This window comes from Poecilia formosa, unplaced genomic scaffold (assembly GCF_000485575.1).
Source record: "Poecilia formosa unplaced genomic scaffold, Poecilia_formosa-5.1.2 Scaffold224, whole genome shotgun sequence".
In the NCBI taxonomy this organism is placed as follows: Eukaryota; Metazoa; Chordata; class Actinopteri; order Cyprinodontiformes; family Poeciliidae; genus Poecilia; species Poecilia formosa.
The window spans coordinates 810,823-822,580 of record NW_006800163.1 but is presented as its reverse complement, the minus strand read 5'-3'; the positions used below and the strand labels follow the sequence as shown (position 1 = coordinate 822,580).

General features: G+C 41.7%; 1 protein-coding gene across 6 annotated transcripts in view; it reads left to right on the top strand.

Annotated features, from left to right (window-relative positions):
- Nucleotides 1-9,439, top strand: part of LOC103149397 (suppressor of tumorigenicity 7 protein homolog) — a 39,698-nt gene extending 30,259 nt beyond the window's left edge. For 3 of the 6 annotated variants that reach the window (XM_016679886.1, XM_016679882.1, XM_016679881.1), the window contains 12 exons: nucleotides 685-739; nucleotides 971-1,086; nucleotides 1,180-1,255; nucleotides 2,641-2,795; nucleotides 3,525-3,622; nucleotides 3,770-3,899; nucleotides 5,784-5,856; nucleotides 6,013-6,115; nucleotides 6,226-6,376; nucleotides 6,483-6,575; nucleotides 6,863-7,005; nucleotides 8,958-9,439. In XM_016679886.1, the coding sequence (XP_016535372.1) occupies nucleotides 685-739; nucleotides 971-1,086; nucleotides 1,180-1,255; nucleotides 2,641-2,795; nucleotides 3,525-3,622; nucleotides 3,770-3,899; nucleotides 5,784-5,856; nucleotides 6,013-6,115; nucleotides 6,226-6,376; nucleotides 6,483-6,575; nucleotides 6,863-7,005; nucleotides 8,958-9,053 (1,289 nt within the window). In that variant the 3' untranslated portion in view covers nucleotides 9,054-9,439. The remainder of the gene's footprint in view (nucleotides 1-684; nucleotides 740-970; nucleotides 1,087-1,179; nucleotides 1,256-2,640; nucleotides 2,796-3,524; nucleotides 3,623-3,769; nucleotides 3,900-5,783; nucleotides 5,857-6,012; nucleotides 6,116-6,225; nucleotides 6,377-6,482; nucleotides 6,576-6,862; nucleotides 7,006-8,957) is intronic. The other 3 variants (XM_016679883.1, XM_016679885.1, XM_016679884.1) reach the window with 3 other exon arrangements.
- The last annotated feature ends 2,319 nt before the right edge of the window (nucleotides 9,440-11,758 follow it).

The window sequence follows — 11,758 nt, the reverse complement described above, 5'->3', positions numbered from 1 at the left end:
TGTGTGTGTGTGTGTGTGTGTGTGTGTGTGTGTGTGTGTGTGTGTGTGTGTGTGTGTGTGTGTGTGTGTATAAATGGGTAAAGTATAAGATTGACAGGTTGAAAAACGGTCCAACATTGTTCCAGTGTCTAGATTTGGGCTAATGAAGACGTAACTTTGCCCTAACTGGTTGGTGGTTGGAATGTGACTGCAGCTGGTTTGTGAACTTTTGCAAGGCACTGTTCATCTGGGAAAGAAGAACTCTGTTCTGTTATAGGATCAAACATGTAGTTTGATCATTTCAATGAATGGAAAGTAAAGATTGTTTAGAACATAAGGAATAGTTTTCAGATTCATTTGTTTCAATTCTGTTCCAGTCTGCCTTTTCCTTGTTTTTGTTGCTTAGAAAAACCCCAGACCTCCTACTGTCTGACATTTACTTTTTGTCTTTACCAGAAACTGAGTCATTCTCCCTGTTTTTACACTAAACTGAACAACCAATCAGAGTGACGTTAGTGTGACAGGGACATGATGACTGTGCTGCTTAATGGTGTCATATTTGTCTTTTTGGTGGGAAGAAGTGAAGACACTGTGTCCACCTGTGTTTTTAAGCTAACAAAGAATTACAGGGTCGATGTGAAGAGCAGACTGAACTACTCTGATTTGACTCTCCTGGTCTGTGTTATTCTTTCTCTGGCTCTGCAGAATGTAAAGTGTGGAGAAATCCTCTAAATTTATTTCGTGGAGCTGAATATAATCGGTGAGTATGAGAAAAGACTCGTCTGTGTTGTTCTTCTGCTGCTCTCACCTTTTCTAATTCTCTCATGTCTGATCTTCAGTTTTTCTTGCTTGTAACCCGTCCCTGTTCCTCCTGACTCCTCTTAACTCAGCTGCTGCTTTCTTTTTGCCATAACGTGATTTTAATGCTGATTTGGAAGCTTCAGCCAATAACACCTGGTTTCTCCTGTTGTGCCGTGTTTCCCCTGTCCAGTTATACATGGGTAACGGGTCGAGAGCCGCTGACTTACTACGACATGAATTTGTCAGCACAGGACCATCAGACCTTCTTCACATGCGACTCAGACCACCTGCGACCAGCCGATGCCAGTAAGGAAATCCATAAAACCTACATATGATATGTGCATGACCTTGTACCTAATAAATAAGGGGCTGAGTGTGTGTGTGTGCGTGTTCCTGCAGTCATGCAGAAGGCGTGGAGAGAAAGAAACCCGCAGGCTCGCATCTCTGCAGCACACGAAGCGCTGGAGCTAGAAGAGTGAGTTCTGCACTGACAACAATAATCCTAAGTGTACAGTTGTGTGTAGGAACATTCTTATAACTATTATTATAAAAGATGCACTGGGAACACTGCGCTTTGTACTTTACATACATTTCGCTTTGAACATGAAACCAGACTGACATCATTATTGTAAGTATTTTATAGTTGGGGATGTACGATATATCAACATCGACATCTACATCGGTATTGGTCGATGTTAGCCATTTTTTATACATCATTACTGGGCTGTTGCTAACATTTCCATCTTGTTGATGAGGGGGGAGCGATGAACGACAGCAAAAACTGAAATATTTTTCAGCTCTTGTTTTGCGTGAGCACGTTGGGTGTATGCCGGAATGGAGAGTAGCATTTCTTAATGAACAATTCAACAAAATGATTTCCTTTATCACTTCCTTAAATATAAAAAGCTGAAAAACTGAGAGTCTTCAGACATATTTGATTTGAGATAATAAAACATTTTCATATCAGTCCATCTTTAGTTAAAGTACATAAAGTGTTTGACATTCAGGCAGTAACTGAGGATGTGACGATAACTATATGTAAATTGTTATTTGTGGTAAATATAACTGTTTCCTCACAAATTTTGAGCAAACTTTTAAAAGGAATTGTGAATTACTAGGCATGTTTCGCTCTAGTGGTTAGGAATGAGTCAACCAGTTTACACAAGGCATAATTTTGACAGACGTTGATGTCAGGTAAGGTTGTAATAAACAGGAAGTAAAGGTTACAAACTACCATGGACCGCACAGCTCAGAAAAATGGAGAAAGCCGTTTTCTCAGAGATGGAAGTTTGGACTTAGAAAGTTTGCTACATCCCAACGTATTCGGCACATTAAACCAAAAACCATCACAAGTGAACGTAAAAACTTTTTTGAAAAATTGAGGAAGTTATTTAGGATTTTGCCATTTTCCACGTTTTCTCACTTCATGCTGTGAGAAAAACCTTCATACTCTAAAAGTTGTAGCCTCAGAGCTCCTAAGTACTTTGTAGTTGGGAAATTTTATCTTTAAACTAAACTGTAACTTTCCAGTTTACCTTAAAATATTCCAGTTTTGAAATATTCCATATGGAAGAATATGAACTATTTCTTCTATGTTCTCCAAAACACTTGATTCCACCAGGTCTTCACATTCATAAGGCTATAGGCTCTGTTTGTGAGGAGGTTTCAGTAATAATCATGAATCAATCTGTATAATCATAATGTGAACATGTTGTTTTGAACTAGGTCCTGAAGGAAAAGCCGCACTCTGAGAACAGCATAGAAACTCTGTGTGTTGACTTGGCAAACATGAGGGCTGACGTGAAGCTGTGTTGGTTTTTAATCCTCTGGTGGCTTTTTGTCTCTTCTGTCCTCCCGTAGCTGTGCTACAGCATACATCCTCCTGGCAGAGGAGGAAGCTACCACCATAATGGAGGCTGAGCGGTTATTTAAACAGGCGCTTAAAGCCGGAGAGGGCTGCTACCGCCGCAGCCAGCAGCTGCAGCACCACGGCACACAGTACGAAGCCCAGCACAGTGAGTAGCAGCGACTGAGTCAGGGCTTCACACTGCAGCTTCTAAAGTTACCATGTATGTTAGCAGGATATTATGAGATTGAGCAACATAAAGTAGTGTATAACGTAGGGTGCTGTGATGTACATTTTGCTTTTTCACAAATTGCACTTTTTCTGTTTTGATTTTTTCAGTTTAACCATATTTGTTAACCCAAAAATATATAACTATTATGTGAATGAAAATATACCAAACTTCTGTGGTTCAACAGAACATTGATTTTACAAAAGGTGTTTGTTGTTGAGCTAAGCATAAGCTAAGAATTGTTCTTGTTTGATAAAATAACATCTCCCTTTTAAAAATGCTTTGTCTCCAAAAAGTAAACTCTTGTGCTTACTTCCAAAATGATCAGGACCTTTGATCAGTCAGATGAAATCCCACACAGATGGACTATGTTTATCAGTCAGGTGATTTCTGAAGGCAGTTAGTTTTCTTTAGAGATTTCAGGGTAAATAGGGCTGAATCTAAATTTATGCCACACTTTTCAGATTTTTTTCAAAAACTGGTTTTTTTTACATTTGCGCTTCTTTGTGTTGGTCTCTCACAAAATGTGTGTGTATGTGTGGTTATAATGACACAAAATTATGAAAAAAATGCAAAGGTTAGAAATTCCTTTTCTAGAACGTTCTCAGCTATTTGTATGCTGAATGTCTTGAGTTTGTGGTGATCCGGTTTCTGGTGTGTGTGTCCCAGGAAGAGACACCAACGTGTTGGTGTATATAAAGAGGCGGCTGGCCATGTGCTCCAGAAAGCTGGGCCGAACACGAGAAGCAGTCAAGATGATGAGAGATGTAAGTGTGCAGTAAATTTGCTTTTACAAAAAATATCACTTATATTCTTCTGAGTTTCTATTTAATATAATTACGTTGCTGTTGACACGTCAGTGTTTTTGCCTGTTGACTGTGCTGCCCCCTGCCTGATATAACATGTAACAACAGTTGTGTGTTTTCCAGTTAATGAAGGAGTTCCCTCTCCTCAGTATGTTCAACATCCATGAGAACCTGCTGGAGTCACTACTGGAGCTCCAGAACTACGCCGATGTCCAGGCGGTTCTGGCCAAGTATGACGGTGAGTTCACAGATCCGTGACACACTTCCTGTACACGCAAAGCACTTCCTGTCCACAACGTGCTTCCTGTTCACTCAACACATTTCCTGTCCACATGGCACACTTCCTGTCCACAAAGCACTTCCTGTCCGCGACACACTTCCTGCCCGCACAACAAACTTCCTATCTACACAACCCACTTCCTGTCAAAACAATGCACTTCCTGTCCCACGCAATGCGCTTTCTGTCTACACAACACACTTCCTGTCTATACAGTACACTTCCTGTTTACACAGCACACTTCCTGTCTATACAGCACGCTTCCTGTCTATACAGCACACTTCCTGTTCACACAGCACACTTCCCTTTCACACAGCACACTTCCTGTCTATACAGCACACTTCCTGTTCACACCACACACTTCCTGTTCACACAGCACACTTCCTGTTCACACAGCACACTTCCTGTTCACACAGCACACTTCCCTTTCACACAGCACACTTCCTGTCTATACAGCACACTTCCTGTTCACACAGCACACTTCCTGTATATACAGCACACTTCCTGTCTATACAGCACACTTCCTGCTCCTCCAGACCTGATTAATGACAGCTAGCTGCTCCTCAGCTCTTCTTCAGGCTGAACTCTACAATCTGTTTTGTTTGGTAAATTACTGAAAAACTATAAAATGTTTTCCTAAGCAGAATTTAACTTGAAATTGAGGAGCATTGTAAGTGGAAACTCTTGGAGTTTCCTGAACCAACCAAAGGCTCAAAGGTTCATTTCATCTTTTCCATTTAATGCTCCACTGCCTTGATGGCTTCAGTTTTAGAAATGGCTACTGTTTAAGATTTAATCAAGTTAATTTAGCTGTAAAATGTGATTTAAGCCATTAAAAGTTATTGCAAGTGTTCAGCTGGTGCACCTTGTGTCTGGATTCCATGCAGGTCAGGGTGAAATGTCCTGACTGCACCATGTGGGCCTCAGGATGGAGCTGTAGAAAGCCTGAGCTAAAATGGAAACTGTAAAGTGTTTTCCTCTCTAGAGGTTTGATGTGCCTCTTCAGGCTACACCAGAGGGATTCCCTGACTGGTCCCTGACCTGCTGATGGTTCCCAATGCCAAGCTGGAGACACAGTGTTCTCTCCTGTTCTGTGGAGTCTCTTAAATACAAATAACATATTGTTTATATTCAGTGTTTTAATCATTTATTGTGTAGAACTTAGTGACTTTATATCTTGGCAGATGCTATATGGGAAAAGTTTTATGTAACCTTAATACAACCATATGGATTTATTTTTTGGATTGTGTGTGACACATTTATTTGTACCTCTGGTAAATATGTGTTAAAAGCCTTAAAATAAATTCATCTTTTATTGCAGTAGCCTAAGTTCACTCAGAATAACACTTATTCAATTCGAGAAAAAAAAAAGAATCAAAGCTGGGAAAAAGCTAGCAGTTGAATAATTGTTGATAGCTCTGCAATCAATGATATGAACACCGCTTTTTCCCATTGGACAGTATTTAATCTTATGTAATGTTTAAAGCGCTTGGACCGACTGTCTGCAGTAGGTTTGGACCAAACCTGACCACTGGCCGCTTATGCAACTTGATTCTCATCTCTTCTGTTTTCAGTCTGAGCTTTCTTCCATTGAGCTGGATTCCTCCGGTAGAATTTCAGAAAGCATAAATGTGTTGAGTTTTTCTACAAAATTTCTCTGCATTTATGCACCAGGAATCAAATAATAATGTAACATTTCCCCACATGAGTGAAATGTCCTCTGAGCATTTTTCCCATCACCACCTCACTGGGCGACCACACCTCCAACCACCACCGCCCATCACCTCAACCTGCCACTGATATTAACACCAGCTCCTGCTTTTCTGCTTTTTGTCTCCCTGACAGATATTAGCTTACCCAAATCTGCAACGATATGCTACACAGCTGCCTTGCTCAAAGCCAGGGCAGTGTCGGACAAGTGAGTATCACTTTGCATCAACACCACTCCAACTTCAGGACAAATCTAAAATAGAACAGCCTCTAGAACTAAACATCATCGAGATAAACAAACAGAATCTGTTCTGATGAGGTAGCTGGTGTGTGTATGTGTATGTGTGTGTGTTTGTGCGTGTAGGTTCTCTCCAGAGGCAGCATCCAGGCGGGGCCTGAGCACAGCAGAGATGAATGCAGTAGAAGCCATCCACAGAGCGGTGGAGTTCAACCCTCACGTCCCCAAAGTGAGTTGGAGCTTGGCTAAGCGTGACTGAGAAGGGGGGAGGAGGAAATGATGCATTCACTGCTCAGTAAACTAATGGGTTTTATCTCTGATCTTCCTCCTCTTCATCAGTATCTGCTGGAGATGAAGAGTTTGATTCTTCCTCCAGAACATATCTTGAAGAGAGGCGACAGCGAAGCCATTGCCTACGCCTTCTTCCACCTGCAGCATTGGAAACGGGTGGAGGGGGCTCTCAATCTGCTGCACTGTACATGGGAGGGCAGTACGTACACACACGCTCACACACATACAAAAAGCCAACCTTTTGAAATGAGGAGCAGCTGATCCAGCGGTTTGACACAAACTTTCCTTGTTTTTGGGTTTTCTAGCATTCAGAATGATTCCTTATCCTCTAGAGAAGGGTCACCTCTTCTACCCCTACCCCATCTGTACAGAGACGGCCGACAGAGAGCTGCTACCCAGTAAGAGACACACTAACACACACGCAGTCAGACTAGGTAGATTTCATCTTCACTGCAAAGAAAATAAATCTTACAAAGTATTTTTGGTCTTGGTTCTAGTCTGTTAGTATATTTGAAATAAGACAAACCTAACATACAACAAGAACCTTTCAGCAAGAAATAGGAGCTTGTTTTAAGTCAATAATTCCTTACTATTGATGAAAAAGTTCTATTTCCACTGGCAGATAGTTTCACCTTTCCCATGTTGTGCTAACATTGTGTCGTTGTGTGTGTGTGTCGTGTGGAAGCAGTGTTTCACGAGGTGTCGGTCTACCCCAAGAAGGAGCTGCCCTTCTTCATCCTCTTCACGGCGGGCCTCTGCTCCTTCACCGCCATGTTGGCTCTGCTCACACACCAGTTCCCTGAACTCATGGGAGTGTTTGCTAAGGCCGTGAGTATTCAGACTTGAATGTTGTGACTTGTTCAGATAGTTGGACATGTGGTGACGAAGCTGCAGACACTCCTGCAGCACATGCAGCAGCAGACTTCTCCTTTATAAAGCCGTGTGCAGCAGGGGGCGTCCCGCTGCACACACACTGCTTCTACTCAGAGTTCTAACATTTACCGTTTTACTTCACAGTCTTGTTTTATTTGCTTTTCATACTTATAGGAGTTGTTTGTTTGATGTTGGGCTCAGAACACACTCAGTGTTGTAATTATCTGCAGAGCTAATAAAGGAAACTATGTCTAGTCATAAAAGGCATGAAGCTGCAGAACAGGCTCAGGCCTTTGATGCAGCAACATCTTCTGTTCATAACTCCACTGAATATTTTTCCTTCATAAAGGATGCCTTTTTTTAATCTAATGCTGATTGCTGATCTAGTTACTTTGATTTGTGATAAGCCTCTTGCTCGTTTCGTGCCAAGCAAGTGGCTCCTGGTTCCTGCAGTCATCAAAAGTTTGAAATGTAACCTTATAGTTTCCAAATGGAAAAGTGTTTGATTTCTCTAACTTTGTCTTTCTGTTGTTGATTTCCTTTCTTTTGTCCATCTTTTGGACATAGTGAAGGTGGATAAACACAGGGTTGGTCTGGCTGTGTAGAACTGTAGATTATCCACTGTGTCCAGACCCAAACATGTCATAATAATATTGTAGCATGTTGTGCTAATTCCATCTAATTTCCATTTCCATGATTGAGCTCTGTCCGGATTAAATCAACTTAAACTTGTGCTAAACTTTAACCTGGCTGCCTGTTGGAACTCAGATCTGCTAAACATGAGGCGCAATGCTGCTGATGAAGAAGTGGTGTCATTTTCAGACCCTGTCAGATCTCCCAGGTTGCACTCTTCACACACATGAACACACACCTTCACTTTGAAGTACTCTTTGAAGAGAGATCCTGACGCAGACTATCACGGAGATAGTCTGCTTCCAGTTTTATCTGCCATCTGATGATGATGGAGCCTCACTGACCTACATGAGGCGGTTCTGAAGCTGCCATCACTCCTCAGCTCCCATCGCCTCTGTTCACTTCCAAAACGGCTCAAAGTGGAAGCAGAAGGTTTTTGTTTGCTTGATGTGGTGCAGCATTTTTAACATGGATGTAACTGAATAGCTTGTTTGTGTTTTCCTCTAAGAAAACTTGTCTATAATGATGATTTGAGCTTCATGGTTCGGTCCAGTGTTGTATTCCCTCTTAAGCCCCTTTAGAATATAGTTCTGCAATAAACAACCTGAAATCCCCCATTACTGATCAGAATCTCATCTGCTTTTACATGATACAAGTCAATCTGTTGACAGAATGGGCTGTGTGTGGAATCAAAGGCCACACACACCAGCCTTGTTTAGTCTGCTTTTATCAAACTCTAGCTTTGTGCGTTTAGAAGGTCTGGTTCGTTTGGTGAGGTGTGAAGTGAACACGTAATCAAACTCTGATGTGGATCAGAGAAGGGAACGCTGGTCTGCCTAAAAACCTTGGTCTCAGTTCTGGTGCGGTTCAAATGCACATGTACATGCCAAGTGGACCAGAGACTGCTCCAAAAGTAGGAAGTGGACTATAGCACAAGGCATTCTGGGTAGGCAGAACAAAAACTACAGAGGCTGTTTTCTGCAGAGTCTTCAACTACCCAATCAGCAGCACCGAACAAGAGAGACTAGCAGAGACGATTTGGTTTAATCATGTTTTGATGAGCTCAAACCACTGATCCTTTTTTCTCACAATATACCATGAAATAAACCGACGTTCCTACATATTTTACTTAGAAGCATTTCAACAAAAAATAAAATTAACATGGATTTCATTTTTTTTGTGCAGATTCTGACTCAAATGTAAAATAATCTATCCAGAAGCTCCTGAAGAGTTTCAGGGTTTGTGTAACTTTGCGTTTTTCTGCGTTGTTGCAGTTCCTCAGCACGCTGTTCGCTCCTCTGAACTTCATCATGGAGAAGGTGGAGAGCATCCTGCCGTCCAGCCTCTGGCATCAACTCACTCGCATCTGACCCCCCACCTCCCCATCCTGTCCCATACGACTCCACCGGAACCCCACCCAGGACCAGCACCAGAGAGCGGACCGGACCGGACCGGACCTCCATGCAGACAAACGGCCGAGCAGAAATCCAGAATGCTGCGTTGGACTGGACTGACACGCCTTTGTGCCAACATTACAGAGTTCAAACCAAACTGGAAGCAGACGATCGGAGCAGGAGGCCCACAGGCAGAACAGCCATATCCACCACCGGTTTGGACTTTCGTTGACGTCTTTGCATTTTGGGGGCATTTCAGTTGTTTAAAGCTGTTCTTTTTGTTGTACAAACAGAGATGATTAAATGCCATCAATAAAAAAAGGGAAATATGTCAATAAAGGACTTTTTGTGTATCTCTGCAAGTCGGTATCTTCAAGGTGTTTTGTCGGTGACTTTGGTTTGTGAGACGGTTCAGCGCTTCAAGAGATATCGGTTCATATTTCAGATGAGAACACATCAGTACTCGGCTTCAGATTTTACCTGTCACACTCTCACCATGAGGTCAGCGGTGCGTCACTGACCTCCTGGAAGGAAGAAGAGCTGAAACATCAAACCAGAGTGAAGTGACTCGGCTCCAAACGTGAAGAAAGGAGAGGATGTAAAATATCAAAGGTGTCTGAACATTTCAACACGAGGAAAACCAACAAAACAAACTGCAAGACTGGAAGTTGCGGAAACGCCTTCAGGGTTCCTGGCCATGGCAGAAAAGTTCGAAACAGCATGGAATTTGGTCTGGAGAAAAGTGATCGTCTTTTCAGACTTCATTCTTATTCTGTAAATGTATTTATCAATTCATCTATCCAGTCATTGATCCCATTCATTCCCACCTGATTATTCGTCTACATGTCCTTCTATTCATTAGGCCTCCAAGAAGTAGCTCCTATGATGAGCTCAGCAGATGCTCAGTTACACCGGATCTCTGCTAATTGCTGCTGGCTAGTCTGAAGGACCGCAGTGAGGGAAGGCTGCTCTGTGAGGCAGAAACTCGGAAAATGCAGCTCAAAGACACATCAATGTCCAACCAGGTGTTTATTTACAGCTTAATGGTTGCCATGGAGATTAAAGGATTTCTCAAACATGCATGAATGTATCAAAGCAACAGTGCAGGTATGTTTTTGATGATGGAATAACAACATGATATTCCATCATACATTGATTTTATGAATTTAAATCAACTCATAGAAGTTGATTTTACATGATACCGCCCCTTTAAACAGGAAAGATGCAAAACGTCGTACTGGATCTAGTTTAGGATCGCTGAGCCTGGTGGGTTATCTGACTGAACACAGGAACAACACACCATTGTTCTATTTCAGGCTGCTGAAGCCGTTTTCAGCTTCACTAGGAAACAGCAGTTGGATCAGAAATGAGAAACGTTGGCCAACAAAACCTGGAATGGCCAGTGGACAGCATCACTGGTCTGCAGCTGGGACTGATGAGGAAGTCATGTTGCACTGTCCATCTGAACTGGCCTACATCGTCAGGTCTGTGGTGAAAAAAGGTCTGGGTTTCAGTTCTGTTCATTTCACTCTCTTGGAAGGTTAATGCAGTTTGTACATGTGGATAAATGTGTTTGTATAAATATTTAATATTAAATACTCTGTTAGAGAAGCTGTCAGGTACAGAGTTCTGTAAACTAAGAACATCTCACAAGCTGAGATACTTCAGGGACGTACGATTGATTTTATTGATGAGGAAATCAGCCTTTAATCTAATGCTGTTCATGTGATCGATCAGAACGAACAGCAGTACAAGCTCAGATATAAAGACCAGTCACGTAGATGGATCTGAGTTCTGAACAGCTTGTTGACGATACCAAGAGGCGCAAGGCTTCATTTTACTGGGATTTAAAAAAACAAAAAAGTTAATCAAATACTAACTGATCTACAAGAGTTAGTCACTTTTAGGATTCCCAGACAGCAACTGATCTACATTTCCACCTACAGACCACCTTCCTTCTACAGAGCTCATCATCAGTATTCAGTATGTTTAGATTTGACCACTTTCCAACAGTAAACTTCAATGTCATTTCAATCACAAAATTGTGATTAGAATTATGCATAATTTTAAAATAAGCAGAAAAAAAACTTGAAATGCACTTTAACCTTCAGTCCCTCTGACTTAATGCTGCTTAGAAAAACTTTTTTCTGCAACTCCAGCTGTAAGTCCTTCGCAAGGAGAGCAAAGTAGGACCATGGTAGCTGTGGAGGATCTGCAGAGATGCACAGCTCAGGTGGGGAATGTGTTGACAGGATATCTTGTAAGTACGCTTTAGAAATCTGACTTTTATGGAAAAATTATGAGAAGAAAAATAATTGTTGGAGGGGGGAAAAAAGCCCAAGTTTCCCTTTGCAGGGGAACGTAGAGCTGAGGGGAAGATATGGACAACTGGAGGAAAACGTCTGGAGGGATAAAACCGACATTTAGCTGTCCAACAAGCAGCAGAACAGATACATGGAATAAAACAAGATCTGATGAGACTGAGCTGTAACTGAAGGACAGTTACTCACTCACAAACACATAACACACTTTTAAAGTACATCTAAAAAAAAAAGAAAATTGTGTAAAAGTGCCATATTTCTTGCCATTCATGTCTGAAAGTGAAACAGTCATTTTAAAGAGATTAGAATAAAGAAAATATTTAAAACTTTTTTTTTTTCCCATCCATCCATCCATCCATC